Consider the following 27,106-nt stretch of genomic DNA (forward strand, 5'->3'; position numbering starts at 1 on the left):
TTCAGAAAGGTTAAATGAGAGTTGTTGTTTTTGGCTTTAACCCCAAAGCCCTAGTTGCACATGCACCTTTTGCAGCAAGGATTCACTGGATGAAATGCTCCCCCCCCCGCCCCCGAAAGTATGACAAAACCAGAAAGTCAGAGAGAAGGCTAGGCTAGAAGACTTCAATGTGATGGCAACTTCTTCTGTAGGAAGGAGCACTTTGTCATGTGAATCCCACCTGTCAGACAATGGCCAAACAACCTGATGAAAAAACCAAACCTCAGTCCCCAAAGAAAAGCAGGAACTATTGTGTACACACAGAAATAAAGAGATGAAACACATTCTGGAATTAAAACCAGAGTTACCATTTTATTAATTATATTAAAGCAGTGTTTCTCAAGCTGTAGGTTGCGAGACAATTTCAGGTGGGTTCCCATTAATTTCAATATTTTATTTTTAATACGACATCACTTCCAGTGGACCCTGACAGACTGTCATTTTAAAAAGTGGATTTTGGTGCTAAAGTTTGAGAACCACTGCATTCAAGTATGTTACAAGCTACATCCTTGCAAATCTTTTCTCCCCAGTGCAGGCATTTAAGTGTTTTGGGATGAGGTGATGGCAACTCAAGTGTCTTATAGTCTCCTTCCAATATTGGACCAATTTCACTCTGGCCTAGAGCAGTAAAGCAGCTGGCTAGCTCCAATTGTGGATCCTTGCAGTCCACACCTCAAATATGTGCTGAGGGAGTCTGGTTGAGTCATCATTCTAAGCCGATAAGCATGAAGCAAGTAAGGCAGGCAGGCTCCAATGGTTATTTCAGTCCCCGATTCCCCTGAGCAACACAGCCCTGAGAGGCTGGGCTAGGGAAAGGCTCTTCATCTACCAAGAGATGCCTTGGGGCACCAGTGTACCTTTCCTTCCATCTATGACTCTTGGCTCACATTCACCCTTCCACAGGCTTCCTGAATGGCTTTCACCCAAACTCCTCCCCTCCTCACGCAGATGTGGTATCCAACCTGAGATTTCAGGTGGGAGTGGGGCTTTCATCAGGCAACCACAGAGCCTGCTTTCCTCTCTTGTGGACATGTTCACAGATGTTACCATTTGTATGATCGTTCTCAATATGCAGAGCTCCTCTCCAACTTCCAAGATCCAATAATGCCCACCCCAGGCAGCTGAACTCTGAAGAAATCCAATTCCTATGGCCCCTTCTGCATCACTGATAAGCTCACTTTATTGTTCAAGTTGTCTTCAGCAAAACGGAGCAGCAGGCTGTGAGGCAGTGGGTCAATTTCCAGATGTGGTGAGAAGAAGCAGCAGCTCATCCCAAGTCATCTTACACAGACCTAACTAGTCAGTCTTGGTACTAGTTGAGCTGTGACCTGATGTTGGAACTCTTGGTGTCTATGATGGTGTTATTGCCACAAGCATCCAAATTCTCACACCTGTAAAAGATATTGCAGTAAGACTGTTGGATGGAACTTAGGCAAACCGAGCCTCTGCAGTAGGAAAGCATTCATGCCAGGAATCGGGCAGTAGCAATGGGCTAATCAGGCATGCTGCCTCAGGCTAAGATCCACCTGCTCAAGGAGGAACACCAGGGCATTAGGAGACAAAACCTTCACTGAATGTTAGGAGGAGGAAGAGGGGGAAGACGGGGGGAGTTGCTAGAATGAGGCAGAGAATGTGAGAGTTCTACTGGATCAGGGCAGAAGTCCATTTGGTGCAGCATCCTGTTTCCCACAACAGTTCATCTATTGCCCCTGGGTAGTCCACAAGCAAGATATGAAGGCCCGCCCCTCTGGAGTGAGTGAGGAAGTTGGATACTCCGGTTGCAGAGGAAGCAAAGACCAAGTCAAATGCTTTAGATGGAAGGACTTTGATTCTGATCCTGCTCTTTGTGATTTGGCACTGGGTGCTAATGCTCATTTTTATCACCTATACAAGGTCCTGAAGGGAGAGAGGCAGCCTGCTGCTTTTTCTCCCAAATATCTGGCTGCTGGGATGTGCTCTGGCAATTCCATTTTTTTTTTTTTGGGGGGGGGGGCAATACTGATGAACCAGAGTCATGGTGGGACGGGAGGTTGTTCTTATTGTTATACTTTAGCAGCACTGACTCAGGAGGAGCAGACACATTAGCTCTGCAAACATCCCCTGGATGCCAGGGAGCATGACTCTTAAGCTTGATGGTGAAGGGATTGAAAAGGCCAACGCTGAATTGCAAAGGACTGGGCACCCAATCAAGTGGAAGAAACTTTCAGAAACCGTATCTAAGAGCATCCACCCTGCCTCTGTAGGAAAAGCTTTTCTGCTTTTGTCGGAAAGTCCCCAGAAAGTAAATCTGATATAAAAACGCTTGACTTCTGACGGGCGGACTTCCCTCAAAGGAGGCTAGTTAAAAGGAGGTTGAAAGGGAAGGTAAAAAGAGTCTAATCTCTCCAGATTTTAGAAATGGGCTATGTCAGATGCAAGGGAAGGCACCAGGATGCAGGTCTCTTGTTATCTGGTGTGCTCCCTGGGGCATTTGGTGGGCCACTGTGAGATGCAGGAAGCTGGACTAGATGGGCCTGTGGCCTGATCCAGCAGGGTTGTTCTTAAAGGAACAAATAGTGTAATTTCATTTTGGGGTCCATACATTCCTAGAACTGACCTCAGGGAAAAAAGGAACCCAAGTGTTAACTCCCAATTTCTTGACTGATTTCCACCAGATTTGGAAGAGTGCTAAAGATGGTCACTTAGTCCCATGTCAAATTTGAAGATGACCAGATGGTGAACTTAAGACTTTATAAATAGGATGTTCAGGGCTTCTAATGGCAAAATGCTGTTATTTCATGGTGCCTAAACTAGCTAGGAGAGAAAACAGGAAAAAGGGTTGGCTGTTATCCCTACATACTAGGGTAGACGTTTCAGTGAACAGAAATGCAAAAAGCCTCTTCTGCATAGTAAGGGGGAGAGTAACCTCAAAAGCATCCACCCCCATACTCACGATATCGTTTCCGGGGCCTCAGCAGGCAGTTCCAAACACTTCTGTTTTCTCATTTCGGAGAGCTTAGATGGATCAAGATGGAGCAGGCGCTTAAGACCCTGACTGATGCCGGTTAGCCAAGTGTCAGCACCCTTCTTTGAGAGGCACAAGCCATCCTCGCTGTAAAGACATGAGAACTTTGGATGGAGGTTGGGGTGCACAATGCTATTCCCACCACGGGGCTCCAGAAAGGAATCTATAAACTGGTTAATTATACTCCGTCTTTTATTCAACAAACGCTGTTCAGCAGGTAAAAAACATCCAGGAAACTGCAGCAGCACAGACCAAATGATCTTGATGCCTGGGAACCGCTGCATGCACCACAACAGGTCCTTCTTCACTATAGCAATGACGTCACCGTCACTCATTCTGAACATGTCGTTGTCTCCAAGCTGCAAGAGAATGACGTCAGGGGGGTCGTTCGCTGCCGCCTCTTTCGCCAGCATAGGCACCAACTCATTCCACTGCATTCCTTGTTGGTTTAGCCATTTGATACTGAGCTGATCACTCAGCCCAAGTTGGTCTCCTCTCCCAGATTCCACTGCACGATCTCTTGCCAGCTGCACAACACTGTGTCCACAAATCCACACCACCTTGGGTTGAAAGGCTGCAACTAAGCAAAAAGAAAATCAGTGTGTTCTGATAACCAGGGGCCCACCTGTCCCTTGTTGGCGAATGACCACCTAGGAGCCTGATGCTGGCCTTCTGGCAGTCAACATGGTTGCCCTAGACCTAAACAAAACAGCCCCAAATTCCTTTGGAGGCAGACTGAAAGGAAGGTGCACAAAATGGAGGGAAAATGTGGCAATCAAATGAGAGGCAATCCAATGATCCAGGCTTTCAAAGTCTTCCACCCAGAATAGAGAGAAATTCAGAAGCTACCTAGACTGGGCAGAGGCCTGCAAAGAAAGACAGGTGCAAGCAGAGATCATACCCACCCCAGACATGCACACAATCCCCAAGCAAAATCCACAGGACCCAGCTCGTCCACTTCAAATTCCAAAAGAGGTGACGAAAATGTGTGCTAAAATAAGGAGACCTTCAAGCAGATGCCCACAGGCCATAAGAAATGGGGCAGCACAAACTTCCCAGGGAAGGAAAGCTCTTAATAGCTGCTCATATCAAAACAATTAAACAATAATATAGCCCTGAAAAACAGTACAATCTTGTTGATTTATCTAATCAAAATCATGTTCTGAAAGGTCAATAGCTTCAGATTCTAAAATTTCCTTTTTATACTGAAGGGGACCTTGAGATGAGGAAACAAATCAGGGAGGCCACAAGGAGAGACAGGGTTGTAATCACTGGGGACTTCAATTACCCTCATATTGACCGGATCAATTCGAGCTCTGGTCATGAATGGGAGACCAGATTTCTTGATGTGCTAAATGACTGTGCCTGAGAGCCAACCCAAGGCCAGGTGACTTTAGATTAAATATTGCGTGGTACTCAGGACCTGGTTAGGGTTGTAAATGTTACAAAGCTGTTGGGAAACAGTAACCATGCTGCATTCTGCTTTGCAATGAGCAGCAAAATGGCAGATGCATTTCAATGTGAGTGTAAAGTAATACACACTGGGGCAAAAAAAAAAAAATCCCATATGCAGTAATGGGTTTTGAGCCATCTTTTTTGCGTGACAGATCACAAAAGAGGTCTTAGGGTGCTGGTGGAAAGCCTGATGAAAGAGTCAATCAAGTGTGCCATGGCAATGAAAAAGACCAATTCTCCATTAGCTTCTCTAACTTGCTGCTAACATCAATATTTGGATTAGGGCCCAGGGCAGACACACACACATCAGAGCAGCCACACTGACACTTTCTATAACAGTTCCAAAACAGACTGTGAAGAAGATGTTCAATGCAGACGCATTTCCTCACCATCTCACAAAACGCCAATAATTCCTACCTGGACACAGGACCAGTTCCTGCTTTGCCTTCTCTGTTTGGTTGATCTTAGAAGTACCTGCCTTTGCACGCAGAGCATGTCTGTTCACATCTGTAAAGAACAACATGAAGAAGTTGTTCGACACAGAGACATTTCCCTTTCAACCTCAAAAAAAACTGCAAACATTCCATACCCGGACATGGTATCAGTTCCTGCTTCTCTGCCTTGCTGCTCACAGAACTATCTGCCTCAGAGTCGAGAGAAGCTGTCCCAAAAGAGATCAGCTTCCCGCTTCACACACAGAGATCCTGTCCTCCCCATTCATAATAATTCCTTACCTGGGCATACTACCAGGTTCAAGAGACTCCTACGGATGTTCCACATCCAAATGTCAGCACCCTTCTCTGAGAGGCATAAGCCATCCTCGCTGAAAATATCTCCGGACTTTTGACAGTTGTAGATGTTGGGGTGGAAGATTCTGTTCCCACCACGAGTCTCCAGAAAGGAAACTATATACTGGTTAATTGCTTTCCGTCTTTTATTCAACGCACGCTGTTCATCAGGTGCATAACATCCAGGAAATGGCAGCAGCACAGACCACATGATCTTGACCCCTGGGAACTGCTGCATGCACCAGGCCAGGTCCTTCAGCACCTCAGATTTGAAGTCTGTGTCATTCATTTTCAACAGGTCATTGTCTCCAAGCTGCAAGATAATGACGTTGGGGCGGCTGTTTGATGCTGCCTCTTTCTCCAGCATAGGCACCAACTCATTCCACTGCATTCCGTGTTGGCTTAGCCATTTGATACTCAGCTTGTCACTTAGCTCAAGTTGGTCTCTTCCCCAAGACTTTACTGCACAATCTCTTGCCAACTGCACAACATTGTGTCCACAAATCCACACCACTGTGGGTTGAAAGGCTGCAACTAAGCAAAAAACAACAACAGTGTGTTCCTGAAAACCACAGGCCCACCTTTCCCTTGTTGGCAAATGACCACCTAGGAACCTGATGCTGGCCTTCTGGCAATCAGTGTGGTTGCCCTAGTCCTAAACAAAACAGCCCCAAATTCCTTTGGAGGCAGACTGAAAGTGGAAATGCACAAAATGGAGGGAAAGTATGGCAATCAAATGAGATCCAATGCTTTGAAAGTCTTCCCACCCAGAATAGAGAGATACTCGGAAGCTATCTAGACCAGAGGTGTTAATCCAGTTGCATACAGTGGGTGCCTGCTGGAGGCTGGAAGTGATGCCATTAAGCAGATGACAGACAGACAGAAAGAAGCACTTTGTTCTCACTCAGAAACTCATTAGCTGCAACGGACAGAGAAAACGTGCAAATCTTGATCATATTTTCAAGGTATGAGAGAGGCCAAGTATCATGCCACCCTTTTAGCAGTGTTGCTTCTGCTGAGGCATAACTTTGCAGCTCAGCAGTGAGAGGTGCTCTGCAAAATAATGCCTTAGCAGATGCAGCACTGATGAAATGGTGGCCTGCATGATAACTGGGCTCTCGCAGCTCGTCCACAGCTTCAGCCTTTACCACCCCTCTTGGTCCCAGCCTTATAAGGCCTCCTACTGTCTCTCACTCCAGAGCCTCAGCAGAAGTGGCACTACTGAAAAGGTGGCTCTGGAAGAGCTCAGTCATCACAGGGGTCTGAAAAAGAGGTTCTGGGGGCTGCATCCAGACTGTGGGACTGACATTTTGACAACTCTGACCTAGAATGGGCACAGGCTTGCAAAAGAAGATGGATGCAAGCAGTGATCATACTTCTGAGAAGACATTAATGGAACTGCATCAGAAACGAAGGTCTTTGAGAGGGAACGTGTTTTGCCAGAACTCTGAGAGCTGCCACTATAGGAAAGAACTCAAGGAGGGTCGCGTCCATAGTGACCCTGGCCACAGCAGCCAGTACAGGAAGGGCTGTGTATGCTTCCATACTTGAGTATGCGGGCACAAACCCAGGCACAGAAACTGCCCCTCGCACTGGCACTGAAAACATCTCAAGTTCTGCGTTTGGCTCTCTAAGCCACAGCAGCATGACAAGCTCAAAATGACGTCTCAACAATGCTTCCTGAATAGAAGCGGGGATGACCAACTCCTAGCCTAGCTATTGTTCAATTAACTTGAGATTCCTGTCCATGACCCATCCCTGCACCACATGAACAGCACATCCTTCACCGCCTCTCTTCCTCCACCAGCCATTTGCTTCACCATCAAGCGGAAGCAGCTATCTCTGCAATGGAACACAAAGGAGCACTCCGCACCCATGAAAGAGCTAGGACTCTGAGCTCACTGGTGGACCTCCCAAATGCTCATCCTGCACCCACCTCCCATGTAGCAAGAGCCACATCCCATTCTGAATCACTGAAGTGTGTGGCATGGAGAACGGACAAAGACGCAGGGCTAAGAGCAACAGAAAAACAAGAACTTCCGAAACTTCTTACACTCCTTGGAAACCTCACCTCACTAAAACCGAATAATTCTTAGGCAAACCTGGGAGCTGATCTTGCTTTGCCTTCGCACGTAGCTTTGTTACTCACAGAAACACTCACTTCAGAGTCTGGAGCAGCCACATCTGCACCTACTGCAATGTCCCCAAAACAGATCAGATTCCCGTTTCACACACAAGAGATACTGTCCTCCCCATTACCAATAATTCCTTACCTGAGCATATTGCGAAGTCCATGAGACCATTATAGATGTTGTGTAGCCAAATGTCAGCACCCTTCTCTGAGAGGGACAAGCCATCCTTGCTGTAAACGTCTAAGTCTGTTGGAGTGATGCTGGGGTGGAAGATTATAATCTTACAGGGCCCCAGAATCGAACCAACAAAGTTGTTAATTGCTTTCCGTCTTTTATACATCAAAAAACGTTGTTCACGCGAACTCCCTCCAGGAAATGGCAGTAGATCAGACCAGATGATCTTGACCCATGGGAACCGCTGCATACACCAGGCCAGGTCCTTCCGTACTGCAGCGATGACATGGTCGACACTAATTTTTAACGGGTCAACGTCTCCAAGCTGCAAGAGAATGACGTCAGGAGGGTCGTTTGATGCCACCTTGTTTTCCAGCATAGGCACCAACTCATTCCACTGCATTCCTTCCTGGCTCAGCCATTTGATATTCAGCTTGTCACACAGCCCAAGTTGGTCTCCTCTCCCAGATACTACTGCACGCTCTCTTGCCAAATGCACAACACTGTGTCCACAAATCCACACCACCTTGGGTTGCAGCCTTTCAACTAAAGAAACAGAAAATCAGTGTGTTACTGAGAACCATGGGTATACCTTCCCCTTGTTGGCGAATGACCACTGATGCTGGTCTTCTGGCAGTCAACGTCTTTGCTTTGAGTCAACAAAACAGTCTCAAATTCCCCTGGAGACAGACCAAAAGTGGAAATGGAGGTACACAAAATGGAGACAAAACACAGAAATCAAATTAGAACCGATCCAGTGCTTTGAAAGTCTCCCCACCCAGATTAGAGAGAAATTCACAAGCAACCTAGACCAGGGGCGATAAACTCATATAGTGGGCTGAGTAACATTCATGGTTCCTCCTAAGCCAGAAGTGATCATTAAGCAGGAAGTGATGGTATTAAGCAAATGAGGGACAGAAACAAGCACTTTGTTCTCACTCAGAAACGCATTACCTGCAATGGACAGAGAAAATGTGCAAATCTTGCAAATCCATATTTTCAAGGTATGGGAGAGGCCAATTATCATGCAAGTCAACTTTTTGGCAGTGTTACTTTTGCCAAGATATCCCTTTACAGCTCAGAAGTGAGAGGTGCTCCGCAAAGTAACGCCTTGGCAGAAGCAGCACTGATGAAACAGTGGACTGCATGAAAATGGGTCTCTCCCAGGTCACAAGACCCAGGTACAGAAACTGCCATGCTCACTGCTGCCGAGGACATCACTGGCTCTCTAAGCCTCAGCAGCAGGACAAATCAAAATGATGTCTCAACAATACTCCGTGAATAGAAGCAGGGATTATCAATGTCAGTTCTAGCTATCGTTCAATTAACATGAGGTTCCTGCCCATGACCCATCCCTGCACCACATAAGCAGCATTTTTTACGTCTCTCATTTGCAACAGCCGCTTGCTTTTTCATCAAGTAAAGACAACAGTTATCGTATGCACTGGAAAACAAAGGAGCACTCCACAGTCATGAAACAGCCAGGGCCCTGATTTCCCTGGTGGGCCTTCCGAATGCTCATCTCACACCCTCCTGAATCACTGAACTGTGCGCCATGAAGATGCAAACAGAGATTCAGGGCCAAAACCAACAGAAAAACAAGGAGTTCCTAACCTCCTTACGCTCCCTGGAAACAAACATGGAGGACTATCTTGTGCAGCTGCCTCGCCACCAAAGAAGCTGGTCACAATTCCCCAGAGATCTCCACCCACTGACCTTGAACAGGATCAAACCAACATGCATATCCTGCCTTCAAAGTCTCCTGAAGGTGATATATCAACACAGATACATTCCCCCCAAACCACAAACCCCAACAAATCCTCACCTGAACAGGGCATCCCATGCTGCTTCTCCATTTGCTTCTCTGACTTGCTGCTCACTTCAATATTCGGATCAGTGCCTGCAGCAGAAGAACCCATTGGAGCAGCCACACTGACACCTTTATGACAGACCCAAAACAGATCGTGAAAAGGATGTCCAATGCAGAGGCATTCTCTCACCACCTCACAAAACTCCAATAATTCCTACCTGGACACGGGACAAGTTGCTGCTTTGCCATCTCCTTCTCTGCTCGCTCGCTCTCAGAAATACCTGCCTCGGGACCTGGAGCATCACTGTTTACATCTTCTGTAATGGCCCAAAGCAGAACATTAAAAAGTTGTTCAACACAGAGATGTTTCTCTTCCCACCTCAAAAAACTACAATTATTCCTTACCTGGACATGGAACCATTTGCTGCTTCCCTGCCTTGCTGCTGACAGAAATATCTGCCTCAGAGTTGAGAACGGCTGCATTCGCCTCGAGGTCCAGTGAATCCGCATCCGCACCTTGTTTAATATCCCCAAACAGATCAGCTTCTCGCTTCATGCACAGAGATACCATTCTCCCCATTCCCAATAATTATTTACCTGGGCATGCTACCAGTCCCTGCTTCTCTGTCTTGCTGCTCACAGAAGGAGTCTCCTGAGGGCCTGAACCAGCTGTACTCTCCTTGGGGCCCAGAGAAGCCACCATCACACTTTCTGTAACATCCCAGAGCAGATACTAAAGGGGATGCCCAACACAGAGGCATGCACCTCCCCGCTCCATAAATCCCCAACACTTCCTCACCTGAACACGGGACAAGTTTGTGCTCCTCCTCCCGCTTCTCTGGCACACCATTCACACCAGTGTTTGCTCCGGGGCCTGGAGGAGCCACAACCCCACTTCTCAGCATACTCAAGGGCTTCTTGGAAGTCACGACAGATTGCACTACTTGTGTGGCAACCAACTGAACAATGGAGACAATGTCTGGCGGAATGGCTGCCAGGTCAGGATTCCCAGCAGCAAGGGGTCTGACACCCCCTGCTCCTCCTGACTGGAGCAGTGTCATGGCCTGGAGGACGCTTTTTTCCACAACAGAAGTCAATGCTGCATGCTCAGAGTCATTGTGGGGCTGCTCTTCCTGCAGAGCTTCGCTGTTTGACTGCTCCTGGCTTGTTGTCTCCTTCTTCGTCAGCTGCTGCAGATCTAGGTTTTTAGAATGGCACCTCTCCTGATGGGCTGACTTGTCCCCTTGCTTCTCGGTCCTCTTGTATAGCCCGGTCAACTGTGTGAACCGTTGTGCATCTGCAGAAGATCCAAGCAAAGGAAAGGAGCAGCTAATGGATGATTCTGCCCTCAGTCTGAATCACCCCCTCTCCATTACCACCACCCCATACCTTCCTTTGGACACAACACTGCAGGCAAGCAGAAGAATCCCCCCAAACCCCTTGACTCACAGCTTCCATAGAATCCACCCTCTGTTGGCATGACTCAAGGGACAGGAAGGAAACACTACAACACTTACTTTCAAAAGTCTCAAGAGAACAGCAAAGAAGTTCCAGAAAGGAAGCAACTTTCTCTGTTAATGTGACAGTAGGAGCTGATGTATCAGTATTACTATGTAACTGACAAGCACAGCACCATCAGTAGCGTACTACATTAATATGACAAGAGAAACAGTAAGAATATAATGGACTGTCCCTGGTTGTGTTTCACCCAGCCAAACTGACCGAATGAGAGCTGCCATTATCATTAGACAAAGCATATTGTGCAATGAAACATAGGAGTCCAGTCTGCAGTTCTGTGTCTGTAACCAGTGCTTCTGCAACATCAACCTTCTTACCTGGAGATCTAGATGAACTTCCTAATCTTCTCTCCTTGCTGGAAGATCTTGGAGACTGTGAACTGGTCTCTTGGGATTGCCTTGGAGTCCCTGACATATGCTTGAGACTAGGCAGACTTTGACCTATGCCTGAGACTAGGCAGACTTGCCTCTTCAGCCGACCTGCCCTAAGATGCTCAGGGCTCCTTGATCGCGACCGAGTCTGATGTCTGGTATGGTCAGACCTTGAGCATTTGAACTGTTCTGAGTTGGGACTGATGGAACGTTGCCTTTGAGTACTATTTTCATTTTGGTCACCTTCATGCCTGTGAAACAGAAACAGCAGAAACTGAGACCTCGTCTAACATTTCTTACTATGAAAGAACCAACCTTATCTGCCTTAAGATATTCCCCCCACCCTCCCCACCATCAGGAACATTTACATAAGCCTAAAAATTAAAGAGCCTATGGAACAGTTCAGGTTCCCACATCTCAAAAAGGTCATAGTGGAAAAGGTGCAAAAGAGAGCAAAGAAAATGATTAGTAAATTGGGGCACCTCCCTTATGAGGAAGGACTAGTATTTGGGGATGTCCAGTTCGGAAAAAGGTTGAGAGGTACACATTGATTTTGTATTAATTGACATACAAAATTATGCACGAGGTGGACAGAGCAGTGGTTTTCAGACTGGGGCGTCATGCAGGGAGGAGGCAGCGACGCGATCCCCAGGATCACACAGCTCAGGAGGGCTGCAGGGACTGGGATGCGCTCACCAGTCCCTGCAGCAGCGTCCTGGGGAGCCCTGGGGGTGTGGGGAGCCCTGCGCGAGCATCTGCAGGGCTCCCCAGCTCTTTAGAAGTGAAAGTGGAGCGATCATGCTCCACTTCCTCAAAACCTGTAGGTTAGAGAATTTCAGCAGGTGCAGCTTGTCATCTTGTATCTGCTGAAATTCACTCTTCTATATAATTGTTAAAGGTCCAGAATCCCTAAAGTTGAAAGTTTGCCCACCCCTGCTCTAGAGGAATGTTGTGTGTGTTCTCTCATACAACACTAACACCAGGGGACCTCCACTAATATTAAGTAGTGGGAGAATTAGAACACAAAATGTATTTCTTTATCCAGAATGTAATTAATCTGTGGAATTCCTTACCACAACATGTGGTGATGGCATCCGACCTAGATGCACCACAGTTCACCAAACACAAATATGCATACTACGGCAATGGGGAGCAGGGATGGGATAGCTGTGCAGCAATTGAACCGTGCCCAGAGAGAGAATTAGACTGAAGCAGCTCTCGCCATGGCAGGCTAGAGGGAGATGGCAGCAGACTTGAGGTCTGCTGCTTCTGGCAACCTGCTACTTGACACAAGCCGTACAGTTTGTGTCACTGATGGGCTGGCTATGCTTGACAGTCTCCCTATGCCAGCTTCAGAGTCAACCACAGAATGCTTAGAAGACTGCTGGAAAAACTGAATCATGCAATAAAGTTCTTAAAAGGGCACCAATATGGTTCCTGGAAAAAGTCTGAAACATGCACAAATGTCCAATATATTTGTGCATATTTCAGACTTTTTCCAGGAACCATATTAGTGCCCTTTTGTCCACGTACAATGAAATGAGCTATTTTAACAAACTGATGCACTGTTAATCGACACTCTGTGTCTTTGTGCTCATCTGAGCTACAGAAACTAAGTGATTGCCTTACTACGTATGTTTGGTTCGCAGCCCAGCAAAGTCAATGTCATAAGTTCCACTGCTGTTAAAGGAGGTGCGCCACATCTGCACACTCAAAACACATTTGCCATCTTCTACTGCCATTATTAGACAATAAGTCAAAAACAGTGCACGGGGACAAGGAGGATATAGAGAAAACTTACATGTATTTCTTAACCATTCTGCACAAATCAGACTATGGGTTGTGCTACACAGAAGCGCGAGAGAGAATCCACCTACCTTGTTCAATCATGGAGAGAAAGAAAAAAGGGAGAAAACACAAACAAGCACATAAAGGAAGCTTGAGACAATAAAAACACACACCTCTCCTTGCTTGGCTCTACATTTTTCATTTCCCTTTCTGTGACTTTGGCCTGTAACAAAAGAAAGGCTGGCAGTTTTGACAATCTGATACAATTTACAGAAAATACCATAAATATGTTAAACAGATACAAAAACAGTTTGCGTATTGGCTGAATTTTCCACTTTTCTGAGCCTAAAAGACATTAGAAAAGAGAAAGAGGTGGGAGAAGAAAAATGTGATAGGACAAATCATGTGTCACAACATTGTACTTTTTCATTATACAATCACCAAACCCCTCCAAAGATCTCTGACTAACAGAACTCTGTAAGCTAAACCTGATTCCACCTTGACTGCTGCTCTTAAGTCCAGTTTTTAGCTTAGACAACACTGCAAACTTCTAGATACTGACAATTAATCCACAAACTAGTTGGGAAAGCAACTGAGGGAGCAGTAGGGTAGCAAAATTTCTAATTAGTAATTTTTTTATTTCTGATATACTTAAGCAGAAATTTTTTATTAGGGTTGGCATCCTTTAGACTTGGAAGACTATGGTATCACGCTCAGAATGGTGGTTAGTGTCCTCTCTAGTGCACGAAGCCTGCGTAAAGTAGATATGGAGGATAGACAGCTACCCATGCAGCAAATCCCCCCTCTCCACGTCACTGAAATGGTCCAATGGAAAGGCAGAAGCCAATACGGTTGGTTCCAGCTGCGTCGCAGGAGTTGCCAGAGCCTGACTGTATACAGCCGCGTACTGCCTCAGGGACTCTGGCTCCAGATTTTGCCTCGAGGTTGACTCCTGAAGCCTTTTCCATAACTGGATATAGCCACAAGGCAGTGGAGGGTTGGGATCAGAGTTTTCCTTCTCTCAGATGAGCTGCCTTCCCAGGCAGTGAGTCCCATCTACCCGGTGGCTGTTTAGTCGCCTCTTACGACAAGTACAGCCATTTGTATTAGTAGAAATGCTAAATGTAACAAATACAAGTGTGTCCCCATATCCGCGGACATGGAAATGGGCGGCACCTGTCTCCCTGTCTCTCTAAAGAGCCGCCACAGAATTAATAGCCCCACCGCGGGGCAACGTCCCTTACCCAGGGGAAGGAGACGAAAGTCCCCTTCACCTGAGGAGCCGGCTGCCTGGTCATGCTCAGGATGTCGCGGTAGCCATTTTGGTGCCATGGCAGCCCCGCATGCTGGGCAGCTCAGGATTGGGCTGCCCATCACATTAATAGGACAATGGCGGACCCCTGGATATGCAGAAACAGAACTCATAAATATGGGGACCTGCCTGTACTCCCACGTTTTTCAAGCAATACGCTCAGGTGACTGAAATCATGACTAGACACATCATCTCTGGAATTAAACTGTAGGTTTTAGAAAAAAATATATATTTTTAATGGCTCCCCATTAAAGAAAATGGCTAGAAAAAATTCAACAACTGCCTGGGAGGGGTGGGGAATTCATGTTTCAAGATACACAGAGTCTTGTACAATCAAGGAATTACTGAAGAACTTGTTTAGCAGCAACTTCTGAAATGACACTGGGTATATAGTTATGTCATTAGACATAATGACAAACAGAGGAGGAGGGTATCCTTGGATGAGTTCCTATCTTTGGACTCTCCACTCTTGTCTGAGAGTCGAAAGAAGGATATCCCTCTCTACTGTGACATACGACACATACCCACTGAACAAGATGATGTTCAACATAATCCATCAGCATCCCATTCACATATGCGTACTTATAGAAAAATTCCTGAAGGAGAGAACCATCTGGTAGCAAAAGTAAGATTGGCAGGATTCAAAGTTCTTTGGAAAGTAGATTAGGCCGCCTATTTTGAAGTACAATATTTTTGTAAAATTTACCTTGACCAATTCTCCTGCTCCAGTATGCTTTACAGCTTCTGTTGCACCTAATTTTTAAAAGAGGGGGAAAATTATGTATGTCACTTACAAAGTTATCTAAGGAATCTAGGAGAAAATAACCCAAACCCCACAACCAGAAACCCTCATTTAAATCTAAATTAGTCGCTAACTTAAGGAAATGTTCTTAAATACATGGAACTTCACCACAGCAATACTTTGACGCAGCCTCTCTTTAAAGGTACCTGGCACCTGTGCAGGTCTGGGAGTTTCTTTGGCCTTGGATTCTACAACCTTCTTGGGTTCTGTGGTCTTCTTGCTCTCTAAAGCTTTTTTAGCCTCTTCAGGCTTCTTGGCATCTGTCAGCTTTTTTGGTTCTACAGATGCCTTTGTTGCCCCAGACTTCTTGGCACTGGCAGGCTCTTTCTCCACACCCTTTGGGGACTCTCCAGGCTTCCTGATGTTCCTTTTTGCTGCATTTGTGAAAAACACATTCATTTACACCAAGTGAGGTTTGCCAATACAATACTACCGAAATGTAAAGGGAGTTCTACCAGATCAGCTATCTATGAGACAATGGCCAGAAAAAACTTCTCAGTCCCTTGAAGCAGCTGAGTGCAAATACATGAACATGAAACAACATATTCTTCAGCATTCACACTGCCTCTATCAATCCCCTCCCACGTTTTTGTTTTCAGCTCTCTCTTTATTGGAAGAGGATTCAGGTCCACAGTGGAGGATGCCCAAGTCCAAGTGCAACCATCACTGCTGTGCCAGTGAAGAGAAAAGTGCATAGTGGGGGCCAGAGGCTGTCGGCTAAGAGGGAAAGAAGCTGCCACATGCTGACTAAACAGTGCAAGTAGTACACTGTCTCCCTGGGGTCAAAATCTGTATACATTCAGAAGATGAAGAGCAATGCTGCTCATCCCTGGAAAGCAGAAAGTGGGCGGGGGGGGGGGGGAGATGCTGCAGCAACTGTACACAAACGCAGGTTCTGCTGCAGTCCTCCCTCTGTCAAGCTGACAGATAATGAATGCGAAGGAGCAGGCCGGAATCCACATGCTGCCCCAAAGCAAAGGATGATCTTTATTAAATATGTGACCAAGTCACAAAACATTTTCCAGAAAACCCAACTGCTGTTGCAACACACATGATGTTTCACACAGTAACATATGCAAAAAAGACAGGTCTTGGCCATGGGGAGCCTACTGTCTAAGTGTTCCTGGTGGAAGGGAAAGGATACAGAGGCAGGAACATAAGCAAACACTCTCCCACTTGTTGGGCAGTATTTCGGTTTGGTGTCCAAGGGGCTGAGCCAAAAGCTTCAATGATAAAGGAGAGTTATTGAGGACACAGTGTAAGTGCCTGGCAAGGAATTTCCAGGCAGAAGGAGAGGAATCTTGTGAAGAGAGACTGTAGGTTGTGGGTAGGAGATATAAAAATAAATAAATCACTATCAGGGAAGAACTGAAATACATGTAGAAAATATGGGGGTTAAAGGTAGAGAGATTGCAAGGATCAGACTCAATTTTTATCACTGGAAAGCCCCCAGGCAAGAAGTGGTGACATGTAAGGTTCAAAAGAGATGCCAAGAAGTGTCAAGACCAAGCATGCATTGTACTGGTACAGTAAAGGTCCTTCATCAGAGGAGAGAAAGGAAAGTGAAGAGGAACTTGTAAGAATCAGACACACCTTTCACTTTCCTTCTAAGCTGCTTAGGAGGCCAAGAACTGATATATAAAGCGGGGGGACTGGGTTTACATCACCAAACTCACACTTCCCTTTGAACATGAAACTACTAGGAAACGCGCATAAAAATAGTTTCTCATCTCCCTGCACTGGTCAGACTGCAAAAGGAACATTTTCTACAAAGTAATGTCCACGTGACAAAGTCAACTGGACAAGAAATCAAAGCACAGCAATGAGAAAGCAGCCAAATTTGCTTTCCCACTTCAGTCAACGACACTTGACTGTATTCCCAGTTCTTAAAAAGACCACAGAGCTATTCACATGATCAGACAAAGCTGTTGTCGTTGTCCAAATCAATAGTTACATGAACAGACTGCAGCATTTCATTCCAAAAGCGTGCATCTGCCACCAGGGCTTCTGTAACGCCCACCTCCTTACCTGGAGATCTAGCTGATCTTCCCAAACTTCTCTCCCGGCTACAAGATCTTCGAGACCATGAACTGGAGTCTAGATATCGCCGTGGAGACCTTGACCCATGCCTGGGACTAGGCAGGTGCCTTGGACTTCGGCTTCTCGGCCTACCAGCCCTAAGGCGCCCAGGGCTCCTCGATCGCGACCGAGTCCGATGTCTGCCATGACCAGAGCTTGAGCATCTTGAACGTTTGGGGCTAGGACTGGCAGAACGGCGCCTTACAGTGTGATGCTCCTTTCGGTCACCCTCATGCCTGCACAAACAGAAAAGGCAGAAACTGAGAACTTTCCTCATTTAATGTAAAAGAACACATTGATCCGATTTTTGGCTCCTGATCTGCCTTAACTTGAAAACAAAGTTTTTATCTCAGGGGAAATGAAACTAGAAGTTTAATCAAGTTAAAGAGGGACGGACTTAGAATACAACAGTTGAACAGTTAATTTTATGGAAGAAGAAACAGATGCTACTTGGCCCCAGAACCCATGTTTCAAGCAATCATATTTTAAACACTACCTTTTTGATAAAGAATGGGCTTCTGGATTCCAGTCGGGATACCTGTTTCAAAAATAAAATCATCAATACAAGAAGCTGCCCTTCTGAACCAGTACATATTTTAACAACATCACTTCCTCTGGGTTCCAACAGACTGTCATTCAAAAAAGTGACTCCCAGTGTTAAATTATCAATTATCATAGTTACTTGGACCTTAATATATGACTGGGAGTCCTGCCTCAAGGCACAGCACTTTACATGTCCTTATACTCAGTTTCATTTGCTCTTTTTCTGCCCATTCATCCAATTGGAATGATTTGACTGAAGCTCTTCACAGTTTGCTTTGAATTATGCCATCCTGTATAATTTGATGTCACTGGCAAACACCTTACTTCCTATCCCTGAGTTCAGATGCTTTTTGAATAACTTTAACAGCACTGGTCTCAAAATGAATTGAGGGACCCCCCCTGCTTGCTTTAATCCATTGTAAGTGATCAAGGCAAACCATACCCTCCTGATCTTTAACCAGTTACTGATCTGAAAGAGAACTCATCCTCTTAGCCAAGAACTGCCAAATTTACCCAGAGACCTTTGTTGAGCGACTATGTCAAAAGGATTTTGAAAGCTCATATGCAGTATTTATTATTCTTATTTTGAAAATTTGTACCCTGCCTTTCCCATGTCAAAGCAAATGCCCAACTCACAAAGCTTCATAAAAACAACAAAATTACAATGAACAAAATAACCAACATAATCAATAAAAATAAACAAACACAATGGGGGTTAGCTAACCTGACCAGAACAAGGCAGTAAAATGAAACACCACATATAGAGGCACACTGGGTCATTAACAGGTGTCTGCCCTAACAAAACAAAAACATTTTGACCCTCATTGAAAAGTAATGGGAGAGGGGGCATAGTTATTAATTCCCCGGTAGGGAATCCCACAATTGTGGTGGTACTACAGAGAAGACGACCTTGTGCTGCCATCGCTCCAATTTGGGACAGACTTGCAGTAGAGCCCCCTCAGATTACTTAAGAGGGCAGGCCAGAATGTATGGGAGAAAGCAGTCATTCAGATAACCTGGTCAAAACTGTGAAGGGTTATAAAGGTCAATACCAGCACCTTGAGTTGGAGTTGGAAATGAATGGTCAGCTGGTGTAGTTGCCAAATCAGAGGTCCAAGAGAGTTAAAGCTCCAGCTCCGGTAACCACTGAGTCCGTTGCACTCTGCACTAACTGCAGTTTTTGAACCATCATCAAGGGGAGTCCCATGTAAAATGCATTTCAGTGACCCAGTCTTGAAGTCACTAAGGTATGGTCAGGTCCAATCAACTCAAGTATGACTGCAGCTGGCATACCAGCTGAAGCTGGTCAAACACACTCCTAGGCATTGCTGCCACCTGCCTATCCAGGGAGAACTGAGAGTCCAGGAGTGCTCCCAAAATAAAAAAGAACTTGAAAGAAATGTAAAAAGATGATACAGGAAGTCAAAAAAGACTTCGAGGAACGTACGGCCAGCAACATTAAAGGGAATAACAAAAGCATGTTCAACTGGCCAAGTTTGAGGATGACACTAAACTTTTCCAGGTGGTGAATGCCAGTAGGGATTGTAAAGAGCTCCAGAAGGATCACTCTGAACTGGGAGAATGGGTGGCAGAATGGCAGATTCAGTATAAATACGGTAAGTGTAAAGTAATGTGCACTGGGACAAAAAATCAAAACTTCACATATAAATTAAAGAGCTGCCTGTGACAGCTCAGAGATTTTGGGGTGCTGGTAGAGAGTTCAATGCAACTGTCAACCCAATGTGCGGCGACAGCGAAGAAAGCCAATTCCATGCTCAGGTTCATTAAGAAAGCAATTGAGAATGAAACTGTCAGTATTATAAAGCCATTACACAAACTGATGTATTATTATTATACACATCAGGAGTATTGCGTATAGTTCTGGTCACCACATCTTAAAAAGGATATTGTGGAAATGGAAAAGGTGCAGAAAAGAGTGAGGAAAATGTGGGCTGAGGCATCTCTCTTAAAAGGAAAGGTTACAGTGTTTGGGGCTCTTCAGTCTCTAGAGAAAAGGCACTTGAGAGGGGATATGCTTGACATAAAATTATGCAGTAGATGGATAGAGGGATGCTATCTTCCTTCTCACAGAACACTAGAACTGGGGACATCCACTAAAATTGAGTGGGGGGGGGGGGAAGAGTTAGAACAGACAAAAGAATTTCTTTATCCAGCATGTGATTAATCTGTGGAACTCCTTGCCACACGATGTGGTGATGGCATCTGGCCTACATGCCTTTAAAAGGGGACTGGACAGACTGACAGAGGAAAGGTCCATCACAAGTGTAACAGCTGGTGCAAGGCCCAGCAACCATCTCCAGTGCCTGTCAGTGTGTATCCCCCAGCAGCTCCTGGGAACTGCGTGCATTTCACTGAGCTTCCTATGAGAAGCCAAAGAAGTTGAACTGAAACCCTCAGCCACTGCACCTGCTCAATATAATGAGAATGGGGCGATAAGATGCATACCTGTATTTTCCACTTAGATGCACCTGCTAGATAGCCCATCTCCCTAATTATGAGAACATCCCTTGCTGGCATCGGCCTCGCCATTATAAGCTACATGTGTTTGATAAGATGTCTTTTTAACAATGATAACCCAGGCAGTGGTCATACATATATTATTTTGCTGTCAATTAATTCATTTCTTGCTAATTAGCATAGATTTCACAATAAATCAGTCAAAGTAAACAGCTAGCATATATAAGACCCTGTATTTGGCAACTGTCTTGCTCCCAGGCTTTGGCTCCCAGGCCTGAAGACACTGCATGTCTTATGGAGATGACTGTTCAAGTGTTATGTTTAGAAACATTGTAAGTTTTGTGCCTGGAGCTGCCTCTGTATGTTTGGAGGTGCTCCTGTAATTTGATGCTGTTATGTTTTAGATTAATAAAACTCTTCTATGCCAGCCTTGGACTAGACTTGCTTCTTCCTCTGATCCAAAAGAACCTCCAGCCCCTGGTCACAGCCACGGGCAGGAAAACAATAGGTTGCAAGCCACGATGGGTATACACAACCTCCTGATAGAAGTAGGCTCTCTCTGAATGGTAAAGAAGTGACAACAGGATACAGGTATCTTGTTGTCTTATGTGCTCCCTGAGGCATCTGATGGGCCACTGTGGGAAACAGGAAACTGAACTAGACAAGACCTTGGCCTGATCCAGTTTGGTTCTTCTTATGATCTTGTAAGCTACAATCCACATCTCATTCAACCCAAAGATTCACTTCAGTTGAATACTAGTTAAAATGATAATGTTCAGAAACTACAACAACTAGACATACCATCATACGATTAATTCACAATTAAAGAAAAAGGCCTTACTGTTGGCATAGCTGACGACAATTCTTGATGTGGCCAGAAGTATTCTGATGCTGAATCCAATCCTATAGGAGGTAAAAGCAACCACAAATCAAGGATCAGTACTATATGAGAGCTGGCATGAAAAACTTACCTGGTCATTAGTTCAGACAATCGTGAACAAGAGCTAAGGGACTTCAAATCAGACCGGTCCCACCCTCACTCTCTCCTGCGTAACTACGACAGAGGAATCCTAGTTAGTTATATTACAGCTCTGAAAATTGCCTGAACTTGGGAACTCTGATTTAAGAATTAGTTTACAAACCAGATATAAGACTGCAATCTCAATTTCACATCTTGATTTGTAAACCAGAGTATACCATAATTGTGGATGTATCTATATCACATGTAAACCATAAGTGAAAGCTGTGCTATTCCAAATCAATTCTCTTATTAACAAGATCTACTGTAGGAAGTAGGGTTTTGTGGTTGGAAGTATCATAGAATTAAAAAGTCCTACAGGTTTTAAGAGCACATTCATCAAGTTTAGCTCTACCTAGCATTTCGCTTTTAACTTTGTACAGCATTGTCAATGGACTAAATTATCACTTAAGATACTGATACTACTTGGAGCAAAGTTGAAAAAACACCACTAAAATGCAGACAAAAGAGACTAAAACACAAATTTTCCCAGCCGAAAGCCTAACCCTAAGCCTGAATAATTCAGTTAAAACCTAGCTTCTATCAAAGTCCACTCCAATCTGAGGAAAAATAAGGTTATTTATAGCCCAAAGCTCTCCTAACCCAGGAAGCGTCAACTGATAGGTCCCCGATCGGGGGCATGAGGAAAGGCCAACAGGAAGCTTGAAATTCACTTAAAGTCAAACATGCACTTGATCTAACAGTAACTACTAACAGTAGACTGTACCTAACAGTCTAGTACATTTGCTAGATGTAACAGTCTGTTGTTGTAACAACAATTGTAACAGAATCTAAACCTTAATTCTCTGCTTGCGCTCTCGCGCGCACGCGCGCTCTCTCTCTCTCTCTAAAATAAAAATAAATCCGGGGGCACACAAGGACAACAAGAGACATGCATCCTGGTACCATCCCTTGCATCTGGCATTTGGAGGTAATACATATACACACACGAGTACCTTTAAGGGAAGACACTCACCTTCAAATGCCTACATTCTACGTTACACAGAGAACACATGTGTGGAAATATTCTGGGAGATGCAGCGTAATAGTCATTCATCATTGATGGAGTAGGCAATCTTTTCATCTTCTGAGCATCTGCCTGTGAAAATACTGGAAGCCAGGAGGCCTTGACCACACCAAAAGGAGACTCAATAGGATTCTCTGCTGCCTCTTTCTGGAAAGTGTTCTGACCGCCCGAAGGCCCAGGCGGAGGATTACCTCTGGAGTCACACTGGATCCTGCCATGTCTATTTACAGCCTCAAGCATTTCAGGTGCAAAAGGGGGTGGTGGCTGGTTCAGAGCTGTCATCATGGACTGAGCAACAGGGGGAGGAGGCAAAGTTTGCTGGGCAACAGGAGGCACCACAGACTGAGGCACGGGCGATACCACAGGTGGCATCATGGGCTGGACTGCTGGAGGTGCCACAGGTCCTGCTGAAGGGAGACATAATCCAGGAACTTTGTTGGCAGTATCCATGGAGAAAAAGGGCTGGGGATTTGGTGTGCTTCTCTGGAACCCCATCTGCCGTATTAGTTCTTCAACTGCGTTAAGTGTATTACTGGGAACACCGGAGGAGGCAGCAGAAGCTGAAGCTGTCTCCTGTGCCTGAAATCCTTTCATACTCTTCTCAGTTGGTGCATCAGAATTGTAGACTTTATTAAGAGGAGCCTCTCTATAGTAATACTTACTTTCATGCCCATAATCAATCACCTTGCCCTTCACCATGGAACCACGACCTTCATCTTTACTAAAAAATTTCTTTTCTCTATTCTGAGAAGGTAAACACGGTATATCACAAATCCTTTTTTTTATTCGGATGTTCCTCAAAATTAAAGGCATGTTTTCAGGTGTCAGCTGATCATCTGGATAGCGACTAAGTTCCTCCAAGTCATCATCAGATAAGCCAAAGCTTGCTAAGATTCTTGAGGCACTCTCACTTGTATAATGTCTCTGAACACTTGTACTATGCGTTGCCATTCTTCCTGAGGCAGGCTGGCTCTGGCTACTACTTCCAGATGCGAATGTTGTATTCCAATGGGTAATACGGCCCTTTTCCTTCTGCTGCCGCTCCATATTTATCTTTGCCTGACTTAAATCCGGTTAAGTAACCTGAACATTTGGCCCTAGGAATCCTGCCCTCAAAGGACATCTGGACCAGGTTATGATTCCTGAAAAAGTCCATGTGGGACTAGGCCATATTTATTAGGTCTCCTAGCACTTGGAGGCGTATTTCTCCTAGGCTTCAAAATGGCAATTTTTAGGAACGCCTCATTAACAATGGACAAGGTGCTATACAATGGTGTGAAGCAACTTCATTCAACTGATGGAGAGCCAATTGTGTTTTAATTTGGGCAAACTGTAAAGGAGGTGGGCTGGCAATGCCAAGGTTCAGAGAATTCACAAAGGGTGCAACACTTTCCAAGAACACTACCAAGCTGAAAGTCAAAACACAAACAATAAATTAGATTTACCTTTCAGTTGCTTTCTACAGTGTATTCTACTGTCAGTAAGTAAACTGTTTTGAAAAATGTCATTTAATTCCCCCCCAAGTAACTACTCACTGTAGCAGAGGGGTTCATTTACTCACTTGTAAACTCACAATTTTTCTATAAATGTTATGTAGGCACCAAGGCACTTTGTAAAAAAAAAATATTGAAGTGCCTGTGTATTCAACATCAACTACAGTCTTCCCATCTCATCCATGGGTTTGGCACCTAAGAACTTGACAAAATGTGGGTGCTGACCTCACGTTGGAAGGGCCTCAGGCCTCCAAAAGACAGTTCTGGTTTTTGATGAAAACTGGAAGTGCCTTTCAGAAGCTGAGTCCCATGGAGGCCACACACGACCTCCTGGTTACTCTGAAAATCTTCTGGACATGACTAGAAGGCACTTCCAGTTGCGTCCGAGAAATCCTTTAAGGGGTTTCAGCATCCACAAAAATTGGTATCAGCTGGGGAGGGTGTCCAGGAATGGAACCCCCCACAGACACCAAGGGCCTACTGTACTGTGAAACAAAGGTTTAAAAATTGAAACACTCTGTAATTTTACTTTCTGTGTAAACATCATGGTATTTCATTCCCCCACACCAGTGTGTTGTACTCTAGTCAGGACTAAGTCTGACGGCAGACTGAAATTCATAAAAACAATGTCTCTATCCCCACAGCACAAACTGTAATTCCAGCTCTAATTGTCTTTTGCCTTGACAACTGCAACCCCTTCCTCTGGTCTTCTCTTGGTTCATCTTCAACCCTTCACCTATGCCCAGCACAGCACTCCACTGCAAAAATCATGAGTGGAGCTCTTCAGTTAAATGGATTGCAGTCACATGTTCTATGCTTGGAATCATTAGAAAAGGTATTGAGAACAAAATGGCTAATAATATAATGTTGTACAAATTGATGGTAAGGCCACACCTGCAGTACTGTGTCCAGTTCTGGTCTCCACATCTCAAAAAGGACATAGTGGAAATGGAAAAGGTGCAAAAGAGAGCAACTAAGATGATTACTGGGCTGGGGCACCTTCCTTATGAGGAAAAGTTACGGTGTTTGGGCCTCTTCAGTCTAGAAAAGAGGCGCCTGAGGGGGAACATGATTGAGACATACAAAATTACGCACGAGAATAAACTGGATAGAGAAATGCTCTTTACACTCTTGCATAACACCGGAACCAGGAGACATCCACTAAAATTGAGTGTTGGGAGAGTTAGGACAGACAAAAGAAAATATTTATTTACTCAGCGTGTGGTTGGTCTGTGGAACTCCTTGCCACAGGATGTGGTGACGTCATCTGGCCTGGATGCCTTTAAAAGGGAATTGGACAAATTTCTGAAGGAAAAATCCATTATGGGTTACAAGTCATAATGTGTATATGCAACCTCCTGATTTTATAAATGGGCTATGTCAAATGCAAGGGAAGGCACCAGGATGCATGTCTCCTGTTATATGGTGTGCTCCCTGCGGCATTTGGTGGGCCGCTGTGAGATACAGGAAGCTGCACTAGGTGGGCCTATGGCCTGATCCAGAGGGGCTGTTCTTATGTGACAGGGTGACCTTTGACCCCAGACTGTGACTTCAGGTAAAGGCCACAATAGACACAGAAGCAGGCCATAGGAACCAAAAGGCTGCTTGGTTTAGTAAAAAGACAAAAAGCCTGGGCTTTGCAGAGGGGCCTCACAGCCTCAGTGTGGAATGCAGAAAGATTAGCAGTACCAGGCTGCTCTAACAAGAGGTGGGTGCCTAAAGGTGACATTTATGCTAGATATGCCAAAGCGCCTTATAGGGGCGCCAAGAAGCATCTTATCAGTTGTGAGTTATGCTGCTTGCCAGCTGGCTTTGGGTAATTCGCATTATGCCACTCTCTGCCGGTTTGTGGAAATCTTGAATTTTTGCAGGTTTTGAGGGTAAATCCCACCTTTGACGCAAATTGCGACCCATCAGGTGTTTACCCTCCTCTGCAGCAAGATGTGACCAATCAAGGGTATAAAACTGTAGACAAAGAGACTCAAAAGTATAAAAGTGCAACACTTATTCTCTAGATCGACCTTTTTTGTGCCGCAGCCCCCAACGCACACTGGGGGTGACCACCAACGCACCCCATTCTGGGACCCAGAATTTACCACTTACTACCCGCTCTGGCCAGCGGCACCTGGGAGTGCTTGTGGGCCCCGCGTTCCTGCAGCCCACAGCCAGAGAAGGGACAGGGCGCGACAGATAGCGGGACTCAGAGCTGCTCTGTTCTGCCCCGGCTGCTGACCGCTGCCTCCTCGCCTCGGCTTCCCAGACCAGAAGCGAGTGGCATCGAGGTCACCACCAGTCGGTGGCGTAGCTAGAGAGGGGAGCGCTCAGGCTGGCAGCGAGGCGGGCAAGCGGCGCCCCCTTCGGAGCCATTCCCGTCGGGGGGGGAAATGGAACAGTACCGGGGGAGGAGGAAGCCTCGCTGCCAGCCTGAGTGCTCCGCCCCCCTCCAGCTACGCCACTGCCACCAGTGGCTGCCGACGGGACCTTACACAGGCGGCCCGTGAGGCCCACGCCCACTTCCCTGCGAGCAGCCCCGTCGACCCTGATAGCACTTACTGAGTACACAGGAGGAGCCCCCACCCCCGCCCCCCAGAGCAGGCATTCCGCGGCCTCCCCGTCAGGCGGCGCTTTACCTCAGCCGGCGCTCCGGCGTGCAGAGAAGGAGGCGCTTCCGCGGGACCTCCACGGCCAGGCCTCTCCCGCTCCGCTCCGCGGCGAACACCCACAGTGACGGTGGGCGGGCCGGCACTGTGCCCATGCGCGCCCTCTGGGTCACGTGGGTGGGCAGCACAGCGAGCGATACGCGCACATGTAACAGGCTCAGCGTCCGGGGACCGCGAGCGCATGCGCAGTCGCGCAGGAGGAGTAGCCGGGCTGCACTTGCGCGTCACGGGCAGCAAGTGAGGCAGGGGCCTTCTGTTCGACGCCCTGCCTTGCTGCGCAGACCAGAAGAAGGAGGGGGGAGTGTCAGACCTGGCAGGGAGGCCTCCACACAGCCTGTCCTCCAGAGCCCCAGCCATGCACTCTGCTGCACAAGGCCTGCCTGCAGGGCGTCAGGTGGCTACAAGGTGTTTGCTGAGTGCGTGTCTGCGCGCGCGCCTGAGAGCCAACAGCCTGCAATTGAGCTTCGGCGCATGCGCAGAGGTTGCGTGTCTATGTGCAAGGGTCTGGAAGCCAACGGCCTGCCAACGATCAGCGGCACATGCGCACCGACTGCGTGTCTGTGCGCGTGCGTCTGGAAGCCAACGGCCTGCCAGTGAGCAGCGGCGCATGCGCAC

General features: G+C 46.2%; 1 protein-coding gene across 1 annotated transcript; it reads right to left on the reverse strand.

Annotated features, from left to right (window-relative positions):
• Nucleotides 1–341: 341 nt before the first annotated feature.
• Nucleotides 342–26,594, reverse strand: LOC136655630 (uncharacterized). The gene is given in 21 exon segments (XM_066632215.1): nucleotides 342–1,430; nucleotides 2,972–3,623; nucleotides 4,916–5,005; nucleotides 5,233–5,820; nucleotides 7,560–8,138; nucleotides 9,418–9,531; nucleotides 9,621–9,719; nucleotides 9,808–9,918; nucleotides 10,000–10,113; nucleotides 10,202–10,699; nucleotides 11,238–11,542; nucleotides 13,253–13,302; nucleotides 15,098–15,144; nucleotides 15,340–15,567; nucleotides 17,222–17,508; nucleotides 17,769–17,810; nucleotides 21,135–21,196; nucleotides 22,288–23,397; nucleotides 23,529–23,596; nucleotides 23,599–23,747; nucleotides 26,462–26,594. Coding segments are annotated over 21 exon segments (5,397 nt in total). The 5' UTR covers nucleotides 26,587–26,594; the 3' UTR covers nucleotides 342–1,351.
• Nucleotides 26,595–27,106: the final 512 nt, after the last annotated feature.

Source organism: Tiliqua scincoides, chromosome 6 (assembly GCF_035046505.1).
Source record: "Tiliqua scincoides isolate rTilSci1 chromosome 6, rTilSci1.hap2, whole genome shotgun sequence".
Taxonomy (NCBI): domain Eukaryota; kingdom Metazoa; phylum Chordata; class Lepidosauria; order Squamata; family Scincidae; genus Tiliqua; species Tiliqua scincoides.